The sequence below is a fragment of the Lepus europaeus genome, chromosome X, assembly GCF_033115175.1.
Source record: "Lepus europaeus isolate LE1 chromosome X, mLepTim1.pri, whole genome shotgun sequence".
In the NCBI taxonomy this organism is placed as follows: domain Eukaryota; kingdom Metazoa; phylum Chordata; class Mammalia; order Lagomorpha; family Leporidae; genus Lepus; species Lepus europaeus.
The window spans coordinates 107644282-107667811 of NC_084850.1; the positions used below are offsets into that span (position 1 = coordinate 107644282).

At 39.0% G+C, this 23530-nt stretch overlaps 1 protein-coding gene across 6 annotated transcripts in view; it reads left to right on the forward strand.

The window, feature by feature from the left end:
- CASK (calcium/calmodulin dependent serine protein kinase) overlaps window positions 1-23530 on the forward strand; it is a 377037-nt gene that overhangs the window by 142227 nt on the left and 211280 nt on the right. For all 6 annotated transcript variants that reach the window (XM_062184520.1, XM_062184522.1, XM_062184523.1 and 3 more), the window contains exon 3: window positions 358-463. In XM_062184520.1, the coding sequence (XP_062040504.1) occupies window positions 358-463 (106 nt within the window). The remainder of the gene's footprint in view (window positions 1-357; window positions 464-23530) is intronic.

Below are 23530 nucleotides of genomic sequence, written 5' to 3' on the forward strand. Positions count from 1 at the left end.
CACATCATAGAAGAGTTAAAAATTTGGAGGCTGAAGCTTGATTACAACAGTATGGGGAAAAGTGTATTTGTATATTAATATACTTTTGGGGAAAATATTTGTACTAAGGAGTATAAACATTTCTTATAATAAGAGCTGGTTCTATAATGTATATGGGATTAAGCTAGCAAAAATATGAAAAGTTATATTGTTAAAGATTTTAAGGAGTAAAAAGTTAAGCTCAGTTTAAATGGGGGATTTCATCTCTTTAGTTAGAGAAGTCTTCATGTTACCATAGATCATATCCATTCATTCATCATTCACTCTAATTGTCTTTTGTTCCTACCTAATGAAGCATGTTGTATGTTTGTTTTGCAGATCTAAAGCGGGAAGCCAGTATCTGTCATATGCTGAAACATCCACACATTGTAGAGTTATTGGAGACATATAGCTCAGATGGAATGCTTTACATGGTTTTTGAATTGTGAGTGTACATTTAATTTCCTAAGTGGTACAATTTTAAATAGTTTTGGTTTTGAATAATGCTAACACTTTTCTCTTAAAGCTTCACACTAGTTGTGATCTCATCTGTTTAGAAAGACCTCCAGTCATAAGAAAAAGGAAAATATCTCATGTTAAGGTTCACCATGGCCAAGGAGGCTAAGGCAGGGAATATTGAGTTACCCTCACACTTTCAGCATACTTGAGAGAAGAGGATCCAAAAGGAAATAGAGTTCAGAGGGATAAGGAGCCCCAGTAAACTCTGAGCATAGAAAACTTAATGAAGAGGAGTGGGATGAGATAAGAGAGGAGATTTCTATGTAGTTTGTCTCTCTGGTAGCTAGAAAACAAGTAGTAACTGATTTAACTGCCTCTTGATAGACTCACTATGCTGACATGTTTCTCATGAGATTTTTGTCAGTAAAATAGAGGAATGTGGGCTGAGGCTAGTACAACTAGGTAGTCCATAGCTGGTTGGATGACCTCATCCACCAGGGTTTTGTCTTTGACCCATTCTATTCAAAAGTATAATCAGTGACCTTGATTGAGGGGGGAAAAGGAAGATTTACTTAGTAAATGTTTGAAAGATGTCAAACCTAGAAGGTGTAATCATTATCTATTGCTTCATAACAACTTATACCAAAACTTAGTGGCTTAAAACAACACTCATTGATCTTAGTCTGTGTACATCAGGAATGTGGACCTGACTTAGCCTAGCCCTCTGACCCTAGGTCTCTCACAGACAATAGTCATGGTCTTGGCCAGGGCTAAGGTCTTTTTAAGGCTCCCCTGGAGGGCAGGGGAGTGTGTGGATCTGTTTCCAAGCTCACTCGGGTAGTTGTTGGCAGTCTTCAGTTCCTCCTGGGCTGTTGTATTGAGGGCCTCAGTTCCTTATGAGCCGTTGGCCTGAGGCCTCCCTTGGTCCCTGGTCCCATGAACTTTTCCATAGAGCAGTGTACGACATGGCAGCCGGCCTCCTCAGAGCAAGCAAGCAGCAGGGCAAGAGAGAGAGCGTGAGCAAGATGAAGTCCCAGTTTTATAACCTAATCTCTGAAATACCACTTGTACCATATTCTCTTAGTTAGAAATAAGTCAATAGATCCACCCTACACACAGGGGAGGGGATTACACCCAGGCCTGAATACAGGAGCCATTTTACAAGCTGCCCCACACAGAGGGTTAGCTATCTACATCGCAATTCAAAAATATTATGCAAATTTATAGCAAAGGAGCTGAAACAAAGGTGACACTTAAGACCAGTCAAATACAGACTCCTTCCTTCAGATTCATAGGTACAGCACCACTGAGAGTTTAGCTGTGACTACTTATGTGAAAAAGAGATGAATGCGATAGTCAGTTGTTTGCCGTGGCTTCCAAAGCCCTGAATGTTAATTAGAAGTAAATCATGTTCAGAGCAAAGCCAGAGGGCCACTCCATTGTATACTGCTCTTTCTTCCAGGAGTGCTTGTGGTAAGCAGGACCCTGGAATGTTTGCAGAAGTGGATAACCGGAATAGGAAAGAGCCTAGAAACTCAGTCACAAAGCCACAGCCATCAAACTCTTTACCAATAAACCTACTAAAAAAAAGTTAAAAACTCATGTACCCATCTCACAAATTTTTAAGTTGATCCTGAAAAACTTCCATCATGAGGATGCAATTTTCAGTCTTCAGTATTGTTTTAAATGTAGTTTTGTCACAACTGTAGAGCAACGCTTTTATCTCATTCCCTTTCTAGGAAATGTCTGCTGTGCCACCTCCATGGCAACGCTAGTCCTCATTGTCCAATCACTCAGTCAGGGCAGACTCCTTGTCTATCAGAAGAACATCGGACTTCAATTTTCAAATAACATTAAAGCATTAATAGACATTCCTAAATCCCTATATCATTTTAGCATTGATTTCAAATTCTCAAACAGGTCAGGCTTTGCTGTGAGTAAGTTGCCTGGATGAAGTAAGGTGGCACCTCCCTTTCTCAAGCTCCGTTTCGCTCTCCAGGGTGTTTCTCTCAGGAGCTGTGCATTCTGCAGTCGTGTCTGAAGCTAGACAGGCTTTGCAGGAAGGGGAGCCATGTGTCTTTGGAGGTGGGTAATTGTAGAGGGGGTCTTGGAAAAGGCTAACCAACAGACCACAGGCTTCTTTTCATACAAGCCAAATAATGGCAAATGAAGATAAAGAAATTGGTTGTCTTAAAATAGCCTAGTACCCTAGTTCTGGAAGGTCCTTTGGATACTACCAGAAATACCCAATTCCAAAGTTGAAGACCACTAGCATGAGAGATTTCTTTCTCTCTCTTTTTTTTTTAAGATTTCTTTTATATATTTGAAAGGCAGATTTAGAGAGAGGGAGAGACAGAGAGAGAGAAGGAGAAAGAGATGGATCTTCCATCCTCTGGTTTACTCCCAAATGTATGTAACAGGCAGGGCTGGGCCATGTTGAAAACAGGAGCCTGGAACCCCATCTGGATCTTCCGCGTGACACAGCCCCAAGCATTTGAGCCATCTTCCATGGCTTTCCCAGGAATATTAGCAGGGAGCTGGATTGGAAGTGGAGCAGCCAGGACTCAAAGTGGCGCTCAGATCAGATGCCAGCCTAACCAGCTTTTTGCAACAATGGTAGCCCTGGAGATTCCTTCCTTCCTTCCTTCCTTCCTTCCTTCCTTCCTTCCTTCCTCCCTCCCTCCCTTCCTTCCTTCCTTCCTTCCTTTCATTTAGATTTTACTTATTTATTCGAAAGGCAGAGTTAGAGAGAGATCACTCTTCCACCTGCTGATTCACTCCACAAGTGGCCACAATGGCTGGAGCTGGGATGATCTGGAGCCAGGAGCTTCCTCCAGGTCTCCCACATGGGTACAAGGACCCGAGCACTTGGGCTTTCCTAGGTGCATTAGCAGGGAGCTGGATCAGAAGTGGAGGAGCCAGGACATGAACCACCACCCATATGCGATGCCAGCGTCAGGTGGTGGCTTTACCCGCTATGCCACAGTGCCAGCCCTGGCCCTGGAGATTTCTAGAAAAGACTGGGAGGCTTTAAGGCTTTAGTCCCCTCTGAATGTATTGGTTTTCTTATTCTTCTGCAAGTCCCCAGTGTAGAAGCCCATGGGTAGAAACAACCATGGGCCAGCACTGTGGCATAGTAGGTAAAGCTGCTGCCTGCAGTGCCAGCATCCCATATGGGCGCCGGTTTGAGTCCCAGCTGTTCTACTTCCACTCCAGCTCTCTGCTATGGCCTGGAAAAGCAGTAGAACATGGCCCAAGTCCTTGGGCCCCTGCACCCATGTGGGAAGATCTGGAGGAAGCTCCTGGCTCCTGGTTTCAGATCGGCACAGCTCTGGCCATTGCAGCCAATTGGGGAGTGAACCAGCAGATGGAAGACCTCTCTCTCTCTCTCTCTCTCTCTCTCTCTCTCTCTCTCTCTCTCTGGCTCACCTTCTCTTTCTCTGTAACTCTGACTTTCAAATAAGTAAATAAATCTTTAAAAAAGAGAAACATAACCAATATTATTTTGAAGATCACCTAGCATAAGAAGAGTATAGGCTTATTCAGTGTAGCATCAGAGACTGTAACAGGAACCATCAAGTGGCAGGTTTCACCTGTAAGTGAAGAAGGCCTCTTTCACTATTGTACTTAGTCCATGAATGCAGTTGGCTGTCTCGCAAGCCATTTCCAGGGTATGCAGTTTCTCACTGCAAATGCTCAAGCCTGATTTATCCAAGGGGACCAAAGGTAAGTTTCAAATTTTGGACTAGAGAAGGCCTCTAATGCCCCTTCCAGTTTTAAGATATTATAATTCTTTTTTTTTTAAGTTGAGAGAGAGAGAGAGAGAGAGAGAACTTCCATCTGCTGGATAACTCCCCAAATGCCTGCAACAGTTGGGGAGGGGATGTGGGGCAGGTAGGAAACCTGAGAGCTAGGAATTCAATCCAAGTCTCCCACATCGATGACAGGGACCAATTATTGAGCCATCACCTCTGCCTAATATTAGCTGGAAGCTGGAGTCAGGAGCTAGAGCTAGGTATGAAACCCAGGCACTCCAATGTGGGATGTGAGCATCCTAACCAGTGGCTTAACCAATAGTCCAAACACCTGCCCTTTGTAATTCTTTTGAAGTCGCTTCTCTGTTTTACTTTTCTTATTTATTCGAGAGATCTGTTTCTATTATCCTCTGAGAAGATTAAAGAACAGGTCTTATCATTACTCTAAAGCAGGGATGGGGAACAATTTTTTCCTCCAAGGGCAATTTGAAAATTTTAGCATCATCTGGGGACCACACAAAATTATCGATTAAAAAATTAACCTGCTGGCCGGTGCCGTGGCTCAACAGGCTAATCCTCCGCCTTGCGGCGCCGGCACACTGGGTTCTAGTCCCGGTCAGGGCACCGATCCTGTCCCGGTTGCCCCTCTTCCAGGCCAGCTCTCTGCTGTGGCCAGGGAGTGCAGTGGAGGATGGCCCAAGTGCTTGGGCCCTGCACCCCATGGGAGACCAGGAGAAGCACCTGGCTCCTGCCATCGGATCAGCGCGGTGCGCCGGCCGCAGCGCGCTACCGTGGCGGCCATTGGAGGGTGAAGCAACGGCAAAAGGAAGACCTTTCTCTCTGTCTCTCTCTCACTGTCCACTCTGCCTGTCAAAAATAAAATAAAATTAAAAAAAATTAACCTGCTATATAGATTTATTAAATTTCAAGTCCTACCTGGCATTGCCTTGGCAAAGCCAAACCAAATAATTTCACAGGCCTTAGATGGCCTGTGGGCTGGATGTTCCTCACCCCTACTCTAAAGTGATAAGCACAGAACAAAACTTTTTTATTCACCTAAAATTCGCCATGTTTGCTGTTGCATCAAAGGGGCCTAAGTGACAACATAGTAGAGAGACAGTCTTCAGTGTCATAAAACCTGTGTCAGTAATCCAGCTCTGTCACTTTTCCTAATTATGTGGCTCTGGCCAAGTCTTATAACTTCTCTGAGTCTCTGTTTTCTTACCCTTTTAAAAAACTTTATTTATTTGAAAGGCAGGGTAAGAGAGAGAGAGAGAGAGAGAGAGAGAGCAAGAGCTCTTTTAGCCTGTGAATCAATCTCCAAACAGTCACAACGGCCGAGCCTGTGCCATGCTGCAGCTAGGAGCCAGGAACCACATGGGTGGCAGGGTCCCAAGCACTTGGGCCATCTTCCACTGCCTTCCCAGGCGCATTAGCAGGGAGCTGGACTGGAAGCAGAGCAACTGGAACTCCAACCAGTGCACATCACAAGTGGCAGCTTAACCTGCTGCACTACAGTTAACCTGCTGGCCCCAGTTTTCTTACCTTGAAAGTCTTCTTAAGACTAAAGAACTAGATAAGTAACTGTGTGAATTCCTTTTGTAGATGGGAAAGTGTTCTAGAAGTATAAAGTATTATTCCCAGTGGGTTTAATGAGTTCGTTTTGGTTCTTTGGTCTTAAAGCAGTCTATATGGGATTTTATATAGCTAATTTTGTATGATTCAGTGGTGATCAAAATAGTTACATATTGAGAGGAAACCTCATTAAAGTTGGGTATTTACTAGTGACCTAATCCCAATGTTAACCCAAATCACTAAGGCAGACATATTTCTATTTTATTTTTTAACCTTTTATTCTGGAAAATCTCAAATGAAAAGAGGGTAAGCCCCAGCCTACCAATCACTGAGCTTCAACATTTTGCCTTTCCTCTTCTGTCTTTCCCTGTTGTAGTTACCACCTCCAGAGATTTCTAAAGTGATATCATTTCACCTATAAACACTCCTATTTGTATTTCTAACAGATAAGGACTTAAAAAAAAAAGAAGTAACCATACTACTAGTGTCATACCTAACAAAAGCAATAATAGTTCCTTAAAATTTTGTCATATCAATTGCTTTTCAGTTTTCCCTTATTGGCCTTGATTTTTAAATGACATATTTCTAAATTTAAGATTGTTTTATTAGCCCTAGGGATCTCGAAGTATATTACAAATTCATAGTTAAAATAACTTAGTTATTTCTCCAAAGAGCCAGAAACAAAACAGAAACATAAAACTGCTCTATTCTTTCATTGTTTTATAAATTTGCTTCAACAATTATCCTTTCCCTTTCGTTGCATCCCCCTTCATCTTTGGGTTTTAAACAAACAAACCAACAAACCAAAAGCATCAATTAAGATGTAATGTCATGTGAATCAAAGAACAAAGCCAATACACTTGTGTGTGCCTCCCCACCGATGGCTAGGTGAGAGATTGCTTCTGTAGCTACTATATAGGCTAAACTCCTGAGTTCCAGTTTCTGACAACAACTGTAATTATTCCTGGTAATTAATCCTGGTAATCATCACTCGAGTTTTGGGTTATCTGGATCCTCTTCATAGTTTTCTAACATGACACTATTCATACAGAGTAGACAGGAAAGGGAAAGCAAATGAAATTAGGTCAGTTAACTGCTGTTTCTTGGCTGCTTAGCAGCCCTTATCATTTTGGTGGAGACAAGGCTGGACAAAATAGCATATTTGGATTTTCAGCAGGTTTCTTAATATGGTGTCCATATCTGTGCCACAGACTATGTATAGCCAACATTCCTGTTTTCTCCCTAAACTGAAGACAGGAAACTATATGGTCCCAGAATGTTACTTATCATGTTGGAAAATCCTTAGTACTAGTTGATACCCACTTACTTACAAATGGTTTATAAGTTTAAACCATGCTGAAATAGAGAGACCCACAGTGCCAGAATCTTAGGGCTGGAAAAGTTTAGAGCAGTAGATTTCAAAATGTTGATGAGAAATTCCTATGTGTAGTTTGTTTAACAAGCTGTATGGCAGCCACATCCTTAGATACTCAGTTTCAGCAGATGTGGCTAGATTCTGGCCAGACAGCTCAAGAGGTGATTGACCTTTAAAATAGAGTCAATACTACTGTGAGATTATATTATCATTTCCCCCCAGCGCACATAGTTGTTTGCATATGTTTGCACTATATCCCATTGCTTTGGGATTACACTTAAATTTGAATTTGTCTGCCACAGTTCGCTGCAATGTGTTTTAAAATACAGGTTCTGTTGCAAAGATGGGACTGTTTTGTGTTAACCCCATTCCCCCAAAAAATTAATTTTTTTTCCTAAGTAACACATTCAGGCTTGTTTTTAGTAGTGTCTAGTACTCGAGTTAAGCTGTAAATCCTAAATTAGCTGGCCAAGGAATTTAATCATCTTATTATGGAATGATTACATATACTATGGGGAGACTTTTACAGCAATTAAATACAGATTTGAAGCACGTCTGATGTGAAAACAGTAGCTGGTATCTTTTAAAATAATATTAACAGTTTATGTTTTTGAAGCTCAGAAAGTTCATAGATGAAAAGTCCTTTTATTTTATAAGTTTAATTTTTTTGGTCAGTACTTAGACTTGAGGAAGGCAGTGTTTCTGAAATTCATTTTTACTGATAGAGAAAACTGATTACCACTCACCAGCAAACTTGCCGCTTAAGAAAAATATGTTTGTCTCAAATCATGCTATAAATATCTGGACTGTAACACTTTAATGTGTTTGAAGATATGCACATATTCTTATAGTTTGATCTATTTTGATTTTTTTGCTATTATAAGTGATGGTAGGCCGGCGCCGTGGCTCAATAGGCTAATCCTCTGCCTGCGGCGCCGGCACACCGGGTTCTGTCCCGGTTGCCCCTCTTCCAGGCCAGCTCTCTGCTGTGGCCCGGGAGTGCAGTGGAGGATGGCCCAGGTGCTTGGGCCCTGCACCCCATGGGAGACCAGGAGAAGCACCTGGCTCCTGGCTTCGGATCAGCGCGGTGCGCCGGCTGCAGCGGCCATTGGAGGGTGAACCAACGGCAAAGGAAGACCTTTCTCTCTGTCTCTCTCTCTCTCTATCCACTCTGCCTGTCAAAAAAAAAAAGGTGATGGTATAAGTTGCTAATCATTCTTTTTTTTTTTTTTTCAGCAAATTAAACATTGGTCTTGACTCAACTGTAACAAAATGTTTAGTTGATTTTAGTTTGAAGACTGGTTTGTCAGGGATCCCCCAGACCACCCCCAGGCTTGATGAGTCATTACGAGGATCCAGAGGACTCAGTATCTAATCATATTCACAGCTGTGATGTATTACAGCTAAAGGATGGACGCAGAGTCAGCTAAAGGGAAAGGTACATGGGTAGAAGTCCAGGAGAAACCAGGCGCAAGCAACCACAGGTCCTCTGTCAGTAGTGGGTTGTGACGACCTAGGTGAAATGTTGTGGACCAGGAAAGCCTGTTAAGAGACTCGGGGCACAAGCTTTTCTTTGGAGGCTGGCATGTGCCAAATTCCCAGACTCCCACAAAGAAAGCAGATGTTCCTCATCAATCATGTTTTCACAAGCAGTTTAGATGTGGGCCACCACTCTTTTCAGTTAGGAAAGTAAGAACCTAAATTTCCAGATGGCCTTTCACGAGATAGCAGTTTAGGCCTGCTATGTTAACTCTTCACAAACTAAACAGAGAAAGAGTTTTGAGTTGAAAAACTCCAGGATGTGGAAACAAAATATAATTGCCTATAAAGATAATTGTAGGGTTTGGATTTTTGTTGTGCTTTTTTAAAAAAAGAATTGAACTAAGTACAGTATCTATTGAAAAAGAAAGTTTTAGGTAGCCAGATTTTTGTTTACAAAAATCCTGGGTTGAGATGTTACAGCATAGAATAGATTTTTAAGCCTTGAATGCTGCATTAAAAATAAAATGTATTCTTAGAAATACACTTTGAATTTGTCACTCCAGTAATTTTTTATCTATAAAACCTGATCTTCAAGTCACTGAAAATAATATTTTCTTGCTTTTTTTTAAAGGCTGGCTAGTGTTGGGTTTTTTGTTTTTTTCATATTTAAAAAATTTATTATTTATTTTTATTATTTATTTGAAAGCTAGGAAGGAAAACAGAGAGAAATCTTCCATCAGCTGGTTTACTCCCCAAGTGTCCTCAACAGCTAGGGCTAGGCCAGGCTGAAGCCAGGAGCCAGGATCTCCATCTGGGTTTCCCATGTAGGTGGCATTGACCCAATTACTTGAGCCATCACCTGCCGCCTTGCAGGGTGCACATTATCGGGAAGCTGGAATTAGGAGCAGAGCTGGTATTTGAACTTGGGCTGTCTGATATGGGATATGGGTATCCCAAGTAGTGTCTGCTTGCACTGAATGCCTGCCCCATTGTTACAACTTTGAATAAACATATACACATATAACATATGATGGGATTTCAGTTAATCTTCTGTCATTTAAAAGAAAGTTTGTTCATTTAAAAATAAAAATTATAAGTAGTTTTTAGTGCAAACAGACTTTACAATATACGTACCTTGTACACATTTTAAAATTATAGAAAATGATGATGGCAGTACCATTCACAAAAGTTCATTAGTGAACATTTTCTGAACATTTCCTTCTATGCTGGGGTCTTCAGAAAGTTCATGGGAAATGTGTATTATGAAAAAACTATTTCAAATTTTTTGCAGTAAAAAAAAAATCTGACCTCTTAATTCCATTTTCTGTGAACTTTATGAGATACCCTCATATTTTCATTCATTATTACAGTTACTTTGAGATCATTTTATATATGTAACTTTTTTTTGATTCTTTTTACTTAATAATGTTAAGCAGTTTGCTAACCATTAAATATTTTTGAATACAGTATCTTTTTCTAATTTTATTTAAGGTATACAAGTTTCATGTATTTTATAGATACAGGTTTAGGAACCTAGTGATACTTTCTGCCCTACCCTACTCTTCCTCCCACCCACACTCCCACCCTTGTTCCTCCCCCCTTCCCATTCTCACTCTTAATTTTTACAAAGATCTATTTTCAGTTTACTTTATACTCATAAGGTTAACCCTACACTAAGTAAAGAGTTCAACAAATAGTATGAAGAAAAAAAAAATCACTGTTCCTAAACAGTAGAGACAAGGGCTGTAAACAAACCATCAAATCTCAAAATGTCCATTTCACTCCAGCACATTACATTTTAGGTACTCTATTTGTTACCCCAGATCAGGGAAAACATGATATCTGTCTTTTTGGGACCGGCTTATTGAATACAGTATCTTAACGACTGTATTACAATATCTAAATTTGTGTCTGTGCCATATTTAATTAAATAATTTTCCTATATTTGAACATTCACATTGATTTTTTGCTTTTTTCCTCTTAGAAATAATGTTATAGTTAATAGTCTAGTATGTAATTACTTGTTCACCCCTCATTACTTGGTTTTCTCAGAATATGTTTCTAGAAGTGGAACTACTGAGCAAAAGAGTATAAAAATATGCACATATGGATCACACATAGATTTAACTTTTCAAAATATGATACATCATATGTAGAAAAATGCATACATGTAAATATACAACTTAAGGAAGTATTGTAAAGTGAGCAACCATGTAACTACAACCTAAAAAAAATTCCACTCCTAAGCAGCCCTTGAATTCCCCCATCTGATCACAACCCCCTTCCTCTCTCAGAAATAACCAGAGCCTAGGATTCAACTTGCGGCTTTGTTTTTGTTTTTAAGATTTATTTTATTTATTTTAAAGGCAGAATTAGAGAGAGAGAGAGAAACAAAGAGGTCTTCCATCCGCTGGTTCATTCCCCAAATGGTCACAACATCTGAGTCTGAGCCAGACCAAAACCAGGATCAGGAACTCCATCTGGGTCTCCCATGTGGGTGGCTGAGGACCAAGCATTTGGCCTATCCTCTGCTGCTTTCCCAGGCACATTATCAGGGAGCTGGATTGGAAGTAGAGCAGCTGGGACTTGAACTGGCACTGATATGGGATGCTGGTGTCACAGACAGTGGCTCTAGCCACTACACCACAACACTGGCCCCTCACTTGTGTGTTTTTGTATCTCCTCCATCCAAATAGGCATCCCCAAATAATATGATACAGTGTTATCTGTTTTTTATATCTTTATTTAAATGGAATTATACAGTGTCTACTCTTTTTGCTCTGTGAAATTGATACAGGTTGCTTTATGCAGCTGTTCCTTCATTTTGTCACTGTATAGTATTAAAATGAACAAGCTTTCACTGTTTATTCATTTTAATCTAGCAGATAATTGGGTGGCTTCCAGATGTGGCTATTTTGAACAATGCTGTTGTAAACAGTCATACAGGTATCCTGGTACACCTAAGTATACATTCATGTAGGATAAAAACACAGGAGTAGAGTTGATAGATTTTAGAATATGTACAACTTCAGTTTTTCTAGAGAATACCAAGCTGTGTTCTTAACTGGGTGTATAAACTAACTCCCCACTCACCAATAGGATATGATTTCCTAAGATGACTTAAGTCTTGATTATCCTGGGACTGCCCCCACTTAAGCCTGTTATGAGTCCTTATTTACAGCCCCCTCTTGTTATTCTTATGATTGATTACTACCTGTGCTGCACATCCTTCCTAGTATACTTGGTATTGTCAGAATTTTCAACTTTGCCAATTGGTGTGTAGTAGAATCTCAGTGTGGTTTTTCCTGATTACTCTTCCCTAATGGCCAATTAGTGATCTATGTCTCCATTCTTTTAGTGGTATCTTTTGATTTTTACAAAATTTGCAATTTCAATATCCTCTTATTTATCAACCTTTTTATGGTTAGCATTTTTATGGCTTAAGAAATGTTTACCTGCCCTGAGATTATGAAAATATTCTCCTTTATTTTATCATCTATCTGGAATTGATATCTTGTATACTGTGAGGTAGCTGTGCAGTTTTCTTTCTCTCCATGTAGATCATCAGTAGTCCTAGCTTAATTACAGAAAAGATTGCTCTGAAGTGCCACATTTGCCATAAATCAAGTATATCCATAGATGAAGTATACTCATATGTCACCTGTGCCATAAATCAAGTATCCATAGATGAAGTACAGTCACGTGTCACCTAATGACAGGGATATGTTCTGAGAAATGTGTCATTAGGTGATTGTGCAAATATCACAGAGTGGACTTACACTAAGATGACTACAACATCACTAGTCAGTATAATCTTATGGAACCACTGTGGTAAATATGCAGTCTGTCACTGACCAAAACATCGTTACGTGGTGCATGACTGTGAGTGATTGCTTCCAGGTTCACTTCTGATCCATTGGCCTATTTGTCTGGCATGCCAAGAACCTGTTTTCTTACTTGTTATAGCTTTGTAAGTTCTGGTAACTTGTAGAGCAGATTCTTCTGCCTTGTTCTTCAGTTGTGTTTTGAGGAATATACTTGTCTCTACATTCTCCATAATTGTTTTAGATTGAAGTTATAATTTATACCCTCCCGTTGAGATTTTGACTTGAATTACTTCATCAAAGCTCTCAAGCGGTTTGAGAATTATTGACAGCTTTATGATATTGAGTCTTCCAGCTCATGAGTGTAGTATCTTCTCATTTATTTAGCCCTTTGATTTCTTTCAATAAAGTTCTATACTTTTTCTCTATAGAGCTTGGGTACATTTGTTAGATTTATTCTTTGACCTAGTATCTATGTTGAATAACAACATCTGTGCTGGATTTATGTTTTGTTGGATTTATTCTTAAATATTTGTTTTCATTAAAATTTTTGTTTATTAGACACACATACAAACAGAGGGAGAGAGGCAGAGGGATAGTGTATGCACACAGGCAAGCAAGCTCCAATCTGCTAATTCACTCCCCAAATGCCCACAATGGCCAGGAGGTCAAAGCCAGGAACTGCAAATTCAATCCAAATCCCCCTTGTAGATGGCAAGAACCTAATTATTTGAGTCATTACTAGTGTTTCCCAGGGTCTGCATTAGCAGGAAGCGGGACTCAGAGCAGAGCTGGGCATCAAACCCAGGCACTCTGATGTGGAGGCTTGGGCATCTTAACTGCTAGGCCAAATGTCTGCCCCAGGTAGTCACTTTTAAGAGAAGATCAATCTCTCCCGTTGTCCTTTCTCTTTCCCTCCTCCCTTGTGCTAATATTGCATTCCTTTGTATTCATCATAATTCCAATAGTTAATCTGAAGAATCATTTGGATTTTCTGTATATATGATCATAACCTCTACAAATGATGAAGTTAGTTTGTTCCTTTCCAATTCCCTTGTACTTTATTTTGCCTTTACTACAATGGATAAAACTTACAACACAATGTTGATAGCATTTACCTTTCTTTATTTATGATCTTACAGTTTGCTAAACATCAATGGATGGTGAATTTTTTCAAATGTTTTTTCCCTGCATATATTGAAATGTTCATATGATATTGTCCTTTAATATGTTAATGCAATGAATTGCATTGACTCCTAGACCAACAACCTTGGGCCCATGGAGTGTAATCTCCATAAGCATTTTTCTATGTTGCTAGATTCGTTTTAACCTTTTTATATTTATGGTTATGAGAAGATTGAACTATAATTTTCTTGTACTGTCCGTATCAGGTTTTAAATACCTAGATTACGTTAGCCTCATCAAATGAGTTGAGATGTGCTCTCTGGTTTTTTGTTCTCTTTATATGATTGGTAGAGTACATCTCTATGCGTACCCTGTGAGGACAATTTTTACTTCTGTTCAATCCTGTATATCCTTATAAGATTATTCAGGTGTTATTGTCATTACTCTTGTCACTTTTATTAAATTGTAAATTTTGCTAGTGATGAGTACATTTTATCTAAATTTTAAAACAGTTTTGACATAAAGTTCATAACATCTCTGCAGGATCTGTAGTCATGTCTTTTTTATTCTTTATACTGGTAATTTGTGCCTTTTTTCTTTTTCTTGCCTTGCTAGATAGTACCAGTTTTATTTGCCTTTTCAATAACAGCTTATAGCTTTGTAAATCCCTTTCATTGTGTGTGGGTTTCTTCCATTTCAGTAATTTCTGCTCATTATTATTTCCATCCTTCTATTTTAGGTTAATTTTCTAGGGGCTTTTTTGCTTCCTTAAAGGTTTAATCTCAACCTTTTTGTGTCCTTGGATTTTAAATGTATCTCTTGTTAAAGGCATATAGCTAAGTTTTTTTATTCCAACCACTCAATCTTTGTCTTTTACTTAAAACATTTAGTCCACTTAAATTTAATTATATTTGGGTGTATTTTGATTATCTGTAATCTTCTTAGGTGCTTTCTGTTTGTACAACATATTGCATGCTTCTTTTTCTCTCTTGATTTGTTTGGATCAATTGGATATTTTTTGTTATTACATTTTCCCTCTATTAATTTGGAAGTTTAAGTATTCTTTTCAATTACTTTACTGCATAACCATTTTTCATCACGTTCTGTTATTGAGACAGTTATTGTCGTCCTGAACACTATAGGCACTGTAGAACACATAATTCCTTATAATGCTTTCCATGAGTTATAGGCTATTGTTTTCATGTATTTAAATTATATTTGTAGGTATAAAAACATTAATTTCTTTTATTATTATTTGTATTCATTTTAGATTGACCCATACACATACCTTCTGTTTGTTCTTTATTCATATATTATCTTGGTTTTTTTCCTTGTGCTAGTCTACTGGGTGCAAACTTTCCATTTTTGTTAGTTTCAGAATTTCCTTATACCTCCTTGAATCCCAAACAATATTCACTAGGTAGAAAATTCAAGAGTGGCATTTTCTCTCCATTAGGTATTCCACTATCTTCTGGCTTTCATTGGTGTTGAGAATTTAGCTAGCAGTCTGTCACTTCTCTTAAGGGCAGCCTGTCTTTATTTCTCAGGCTATTATTATCTTCATTGTTTGTTTTCTATAGTTTTTTTCTGTTGTATATCTTCTGCTGTGTGCTTTAATCTTGCTATAGGTTCTTTAAATTTCTTGAATTAGTGTGTTGCTAATATCCATGGTTATGGAAGATTCAGTCATTATCTCTTCAGTTATTACCTCTGCTTCTTTCCCTGTCTCATCACTGTTGTGATCCTGTTAAATAGAGGTAAGAGGTATACTTTGTGGTATTCTGTATTTCTCTTTTCTTCTTTTTTGTGTTTTGAGAGTCTTTCTTTTCTTCGTACTTCATCCTTTGTTTCTTCCATCCTCTCTTCCAGGTCTGTAGTTTTCTCTTCAGCACTATCTAATTTGTTGTTCATCTACCCTTTGAATTTTTTATTTTACTTGTTATACATTGCAATTTTATAGTTTCTGTCCCTTTTTAAAATTTGTTATATTTTTACTGTGTCCATTTTCTTGCAAGAAAAATTCAAGCTCAGCTTTTGTGTTCTGGGATGTAGTAAGCTTTATTATGTAATCATCTGTTTGGGTAATCTCAGTATATGAAATCCCCAGGGGTTTGTTTGCCTTTACTGTCTGTTATTTTTGCTGATTCTTGGTCAAGATCTCTTATTCATTTATGTACCTGACTCATTTTGACTGTGTGTGGGAAATCATGTTGAAAATTGTTAGCCTACAGGGGTAGCTAACCTTTTTTCTGCAAAGGGCTGTTTGCATATTTATGACATCATTGATGGGCCATAGAAAATTACCAACTTAAAAAAATTAGCCTGCCATATATTTATTGAATTTTGAGTCCTGCCTGTAATTGCCTTGGCAGAGCCAGAGCAAATGATTTCACAGGCCTTATACAGCTCATGGGCTGGATGTTCCTTTCCCCTGGCCTGGGATGATACTTTCTTCCTCTATAGAGGACTTCTCTTTGCTGCTGCCAGGAGCTTCAGGAACTAGAAATTTAGGACTATCTTAACCAAGGTTCATGGCTGAGGTTTTCAGACCACCTAGGACTGATTACTTTGAGTTCAATCCTACTCTTTAGGGCCCCAACTTAGTATTGGAGAGTAGAGTTGATCTTGTTCCCCTGAATTCTGACTTATTTTTCCTTAGAGCTGTCTCCTGTGTGCACAGATGTTCTCAGAGCAAACAAGACTGTGATGCTTGGCCTTACTGTCCTAGATCTTAGCTGATGTTCTTGACACTTTGATTAAAACTTTGATACCTTCAAGAAGGGTTTTTTCCAGCTTTTAGTTTCTTTAATGAGAGAATCATCTAGTCTACCATTGTTGGAAGCATAAGTCTGACAGTAAATTTAAACTCTTTATACAGAGTTTCATATTATTCTCCATAAAGATTTACCAATTTATGCTCATATCAGTAGTAGATGAGAGTATCTGTGTTTACATTTGGATAGGTCAAAATTATGTTTTGCTTTAATTTTCTCTTATTTTGTTATTAATGTGGTCAAATATTTTAAAAGTGGCCGGCGCCGTGGCTCAACAGGCTAATCCTCCACCTTGCGGCGCCAGCACACCGGGTTCTAGTCCCGGTCGGGGTGCCGGATTCTGTCCCGGTTGCCCCTCTTCCAGGCCAGCTCTCTGCTGTGGCCAGGGAGTGCAGTGGAAGATGGCCCAAGTGCTTGGGCCCTGCACCCCATGGGAGACCAGGAGAAGCACCTGGCTCCTGCCATCGGATCAGCGCAGTGCGCTGGCTGCAGCGGCCATTGGAGGGTGAACCAACAGCAAAGGAAGACCTTTCTCTCTGTCTCTCTCTCTCACTGTTCACTCTGCCTGTCAAAAAAAAAAATTTAAAAGTGTGTTTACTCATTTTTTTCTCATCCACTCACTTTCTTTATTGTTTGCCATTTTGCAAGAATTACTTATTTCTTAGATATCTGCATTTTCTCCAAATTTGCTTATTTAATTTTGTTTATGATATTTTATTATTCTGTTTATTGATATTTTATACAGAAGATTAAAATGTTCCTGGGAAGTTACCAATAAGGAAGAGAGAATGTTAGAATGAACTGTTACTGGATGAGAGTCAGAAGCTACAGTGTACTCATATTTAGTTTATTATATGTACACACAGAGATATACATATGTCTCCATATAGATAAGATACATAACAAATATTATAGATACCTATGCATACAGGAGTTAGTACACATACATGTATTTCCTATCTGTGTCCTTTTAGAGGGCCTAAAATAGTGACACCTCATTAGTGATGAGCATACTCACACTCTGATCTTCACTTCAAAATCTCCTCTAAGATAAAGATAACTTCAAAAAGCTTGTGGAAATGTAGAATTAAAAGGTGATTATTTTGTTGCAAAAATAATTTGAAATCCATAAATAGTTCTTTCATAATGTACATTTCCATGAACTTTTGGAAGATCCTTTGTTTTGATTTAAAAAATTTTTTGACACCAAAATAAACTTACCTTTTAATTTTACTTTCTGTGAACTCTTTGAGTTACCATTATAGAAGGAGCTAGGGCTCCTTCAAGAACTTATTATAGAGCTAGGCTGAGAAAGTGTGAGATAAGCCTGAAGCATCTTAGAGGACTTGAAGGTAAAGAAGTGTTCAAAATGATGGGAGCATGTCAGAAAGACACAGGAACCAATGGCCAAAACTAGAGTGACTTGAACAACAGAATAAATAACATAGTATGGGATTATATCCCAAAGTATAAAATAAACATATGAGTCCATCATGACATAAAAAAGTAATTAATTAGACAAATAAGTAAATACATAGGAGAGCATTACAGATGAATTCTAACTACTTTATGTAGGTAATCTCCTTCTTCCCTTGAATGTGTTCTAGACTTAGTGATGCACTTTCAAAGAACAAAGTATGGAAAAGGAAAAATAGTGACTTTGCAGGGAGCGACTTGGCAGATGTTGCCTTCACCCAGCGATCAAGTTAACATCATCCATTGTAAGTTATGTGGGTATCTCATACCCCTGACATGATGTGATGATCAGCCCTGATGTTCTTCCCCAAAATTCCCATAACCCTACCTAGGCAAGAGGAAAATATCAGAAAAATCTAAATTGTGGGACATCGCACAAAGCACCTGGTCAGTACTTTCTGAAGCAATCAAGGTCATGAAAAATGAAAAAAGAAATCATGGATTTATACCATTTTTCCAGGCTTAAATAACTGCACATTTTTATTTATTAGGTTAGGTAATATGTTTATTAGACATAAACATATAGATAAGACAATTATTAGATAAGACAGTTATTAGATAATTAGGAATTATTAGGTTTTGATGTGAAATTCTGGTTTTATAGTTACTTTATAAAAGAAGAGACTTTAGCCTTTGGAGATAATCACTGAAATATTTATGCATAACATTTTACTGATGTCTAGGCTTTGCCCACAAATCAGGCAAGGAGTGAGCAGTGGATATTGGGTTGGAATATAGACAAAACAAGATTGACCAATGAATTGTTAATTGTTAGAACAGAGTAACGTATGCATGAAACTCTACTTTCTAGTTTGAAATTTTCTATAATGTAAAGGAGTTTTTTATGAGAAAAAATTACAGAGTTTTTACTTAACTTAAAATTTTAGATTAGTATATCTTCTCTGAAAATAGGGGTTTCATACCATACATACTTGCTTCATCCTACTAGTTTAAATATATAATAAATAAGACTACTGAATCCAGAATAGGTTTTTTTTTGATACTACTTTTCACTCTTAGGGTATATCCAACAGAAATACACAATCCAAACCTTAGGTTGTAAACCCACTCTAAATATCTCTTTTCTTAAATTACAAGCTTGATGTAGGTGGATTTAGTTTGTTTCAGTATATGTCCCATTTAATTGTAGTTTTTATTAACTAATTATAGATTCCCATGTGGCTATAACAAATGAAACACAGAGATTCTTGCGTTCTTTGTCCATTTCTTCCAGCATAAACATTCTGTAAAACTAGAATAATATCACAGCCAGGATATCCACATTGATAGAATCCATTGATCTTTTTCAGGTATCTGCTTCAGCTCATTTTTAGTTTTAAGGATTTTCTCTCTTTTTCTTTTTGCTTTAATTTTGTTTTTAGATTATGAAAAGCAGCATTTACCTGATTGCAGCAACCGTGTGAATAAGGTTCATTCAGAATGGCCTGGTTTGCACCCCTGTTCTTGTTCACTTCCTTACCATAGGGGAAACTATCTTTTTCATTCATTTCTATTTTATTTTTCCACTATTCCTGTTTGAAAATATGAGGTAACTTCAAAAAGTTCATTGAAAATGAAATTAAAAAATAAGTTTATTTTGATGCAAAGAAGTTTGAAATCTATATATAGGTTTTTCAATTTTTTTAAGATTTATTCATTTGAAAGGCAGAGCTGGGGGGGAGGGGGGAGGAGAGAGAGAGAGAGAAATCTTCCATCTGCTGGTTGCTGATTCACTCTCTAAATACTCACAACGTCCAGGACTGGGCCAGGCAGAAGCCAGGTGCCAGGAGCTTCTTCCAGGTCTCACATGGGTGCAGGGGCTCAAGCACCTAGGCTATTCTCCACTGCCTTCTCAGATGCATTAGCAGGGAGCTGGATCAGAAGTGGAGTAGCGGGGCTGGCACTGTGGCAAAGGGGTTAAAACCACTGCCTGCAGTGCCGGCATCCTATATGGGCACTGGTTTGAGTCCTGGCTGCTCCACTTCCAATCCAGCTCTCTGCTATGGCCTGGAAAAGCAGTAGAAGATGGCCCAAGTCCTTGGGCCCCTGTGCTTACCTGGGAGACCTGGAGGAAGCTCCTGGCTCCTGGCTTTGGATCGGGCAGCTCCAGCCATTACAGCCATTTGGGGAGTGAACCAACAGATGGAAGACCTCTCCTTCTCTCTCTCTCTTTCTCTTTCTCTCTCTGCCTCTCTAACTCTGCTTTTCAAATAAATAAATAAATCTCAATTTTTTTTTCTTTTTTTTTAAATAAATTAATCTCTAAAAAATAAAAATAAAAAGAAGTGGAGCAGCTGGGACTCGAACTGGCACCCATATGGGATGCTGGTACTGCAGGCAGTGCCTTAAGCTGCTACGCCACAGCACACTCTCATATACTCTCTTCTAACCCTTGATTCTCTTTTTAATTTAACAATATGATAATACCGGAGATCCTTCTATAGTAGTATATAAACATCTTCTTCATTCCTATTGATACCTACTTTAAGTACTCCATTATGATACAGAGTAGTTTATTAAACCATTCACATATTGATAAATTTTGAGTTGTTTCCAGTCTTATGTTACATGATTAACCTTTTACATATATCATTTCAGACTGTTGCTAATGTCAGATCCCTTCCATAAATGTTGTACTACTTTACATTCCCATCAACATTGTGTGAAAGTTGTAGGCTTTCATTTTAAATTGTGGTATAAAGGATTGAACTGGCCGGCGCCGTGGCTTAACAGGCTAATCCTCCACCTTGCGGCGCTGGCACACCGGGTTCTAGTCCCGGTTGGGGCACTGGATTCTATCCCGGTTGCCTCTCTTTCAGGCCAGCTCTCTGCTATGGCCCGGGAAGGCAGTAGAGGATGGCCCAAGTCCTTGGGCCCTGCACCCGCATGGGAGACCAGGAGAAGCACCTGGCTCCTGGCTTCAGATCAGCGCAATGCGCCGGCTGCAGCGGCCATTGGAGGATGAACCAACAGCAAAAAGGAAGACCTTTCTCTCTGTCTCTCTCTCTCACTATCCACTCTGCCTGTCAAAAAAAAAAAAAAAAGGATTGAACTGATCTCTCAGTCATATTAATTAGTACCCACATGTATCTTACTCATTGTAAAACTGTGCTCATCTCTAATGTCTAGACAAAGAAAATCATAAATAAATTCTTATTTATATTATGGTTCTCATCCATATCTGTGTACTTGAACAGAATGCTGTGAAGTAGAGGGTATTTCTTATTCATAAAATAGTCACTGGGACCGAGAATTCGTAATACTTAAAAGTAGAGATAAGAATTCTGTCTTGCCAGTTTTTGACCTTCGATAGTTGACAGTATCATTGAATTTTATTAGAAGATGCAGAAAGTATAGTTCTGGGTTTTTTGCCAGTCTCAAAAAAATATTCTTCATAATTCTCTTGCACACTATTTAGGGCTCAAGTGGTTCACAGGAAGTAGGGACAAGATCTTGATGGGCCTTTTAAAACATGGTAAGGATTTGGGATTTATCTTAGAGATATGGATGCCAGCACGAGGCATATGATCAGACTGGCTTCTTAAAGGATTGTTTGGACTACATTAAGGTTATAGGATTGGAAAGAACATATTTGGATGTGGAGAGAATTTGGAGGCCAACACAGTAGTTCAATATCAGACTTCGATGGCTAGGACTGCCCTGTGTCGGTAAAGAGCAAAGGAAGTAAATATGGCCTATCTACAGATATTTAGGGATAAGAATGGGCATGGTTGAATGATTGAATAAAGGTAGTAAAATGGAGGAGGAGTCAGAATTGATTCTCCCTCCCTGATTTGAGTTCCAGTGATGGTGCCATTGAGTAAATTGGGCAACTCTGGAAGTAAGTGATGGAATACATTTTCAACACGTTGAGTGTCAAGTCTCTGTGAGACATCTGCATGAAATTGTTAAATGGGAAGAAATTGTTAGGTGGATTAGGAGAACAAAGAGAGCTCTTAGATAGATATGGGGATTTGGGAGAGGCTGCTATTTAGATGATTTAGAAGAGTTTACAGAAAAAGACTCAAAGAGGACTTGGGGACTGGGCTTCTCCAAAATTTTAAAGGTTGTACAACAGGAGAAATAGTTAGGAAGTGAGATAGAAAGGAACAGCTGAAGAGATAGAAGGAAACTCACAATAGTAAAGGGTCCCTAAAACGAAGTGAAGAGAGCCTATCACGAACAAAGTTGTGGGGAACTGAAGGGTTTTAGTACTTCTTAGCATCATTGTTCTCTGAATTCCTTTACTCCTCAGCCAGGGTCCAGCGTTCATGCTATGCACAGCTCCCATTCTGCCTCCTTTCTGAGATGTGCTCCCTCCTTGGTATCTATTGATTACCTCTGTGCTCCTGTTTGGTATCTCTGTCTGGTATCTCATTTCCTTATTGAAGGTCATGCTGATTGAAAGAATATTAAAGGACAAACATAGAGATCTGTACTATTGTCCTAGCTCTGATACCAACTTCATCTATTGAGTAATTTTGTTTCTTAAAGCCTATTATCTATGAGATGTGGCTGGAAGCTCAAGACAGAAATGGCTAGACATAAAAAGAATTACAATGCAGGGAGAAAGGGGGAAAAAGAAAGAACTATCATAGAGCAGGTGATATACTGAGACTTAAAGGGTATCTGGGAGTTTGCCAAGTAGTAGAGCAGGGATGTCTGCCAAAGGAGTGCAGATGTAAAGATATAGACATCTCATGGACTGGTGTTAAGGCACATGGGTTAACTTTCTGCATGCAGTGCTGACATCCCATATAATTGCTGATTTGAGTCCAGGCTGCTCCACTTCTAATCCAACTCCTTGCTAATGTGCCTGGGAAAGCAGCAGGTGATAGTCCAGGTGCCTGGGTGACTGCCACCAGATTGGGAAGTCTGGATGGAGTTCCAGGTTCCTGGCTTCTGCTTGGCCCAGCCCTGTCTATTGTAGTCATTTGGGGAGCAAGCCAGTGTATGAAAGAGGTCTCTCTCCCTCTCCCCCTCTCCCTTTCTCCCTCTCTCCTTCCCTCTCTGTAACTCTGGCTTTCAAGTACATAAATAAATCTGTTTTTTAAAAAATAGTTCAAAAATACTCTTTAAAAGATCCAGCAATTTCAATAAATAGAAAGAAAACAGAATGAAGCCAGACATCATAGAAGCTAGCAAAAAAAAAAAGACCTGGGGAACTGAAGTTATTATTCCCTCCTTTCCTTGAGGGTCTTGCATTTTCTTTACTCTGGAAAGATTAGCTTTCCTTGTTTATTTCAGTGCTTATACAGGGCCCTAAAGCAGACTCCTCAGTTCCCAAATCCACATGACCTTCATGCCTATGTAGTTTCTTTCTACTTCTCTTAGTTCACATTCCAGAGACAGAGAAAATATGAATAAATTAGTCAATTAATTTATCGGACAGTCTCAGTTCTCCCTCTCTTTTCTGTGTTAAAATTTTTTATTGATTTTCATTTTATTTAAAAGGGCAGAGAGACAGAGAGATACACACACAACTGATAGATCTTTTATCCACTGGTTTACTCCCCAAATGCCTGCAATAGCCAGAGCTGGCCCACACCAAAGCCAGGAGCCCAGGACTCAATCCAGGTCTCCCATGTGGGTAGCAGTGATCCAAGTACTTGAGTCATCACCTATTTCCTCCTAGGAGTCATATTAGCAGGAAACTGGATCAGAAGC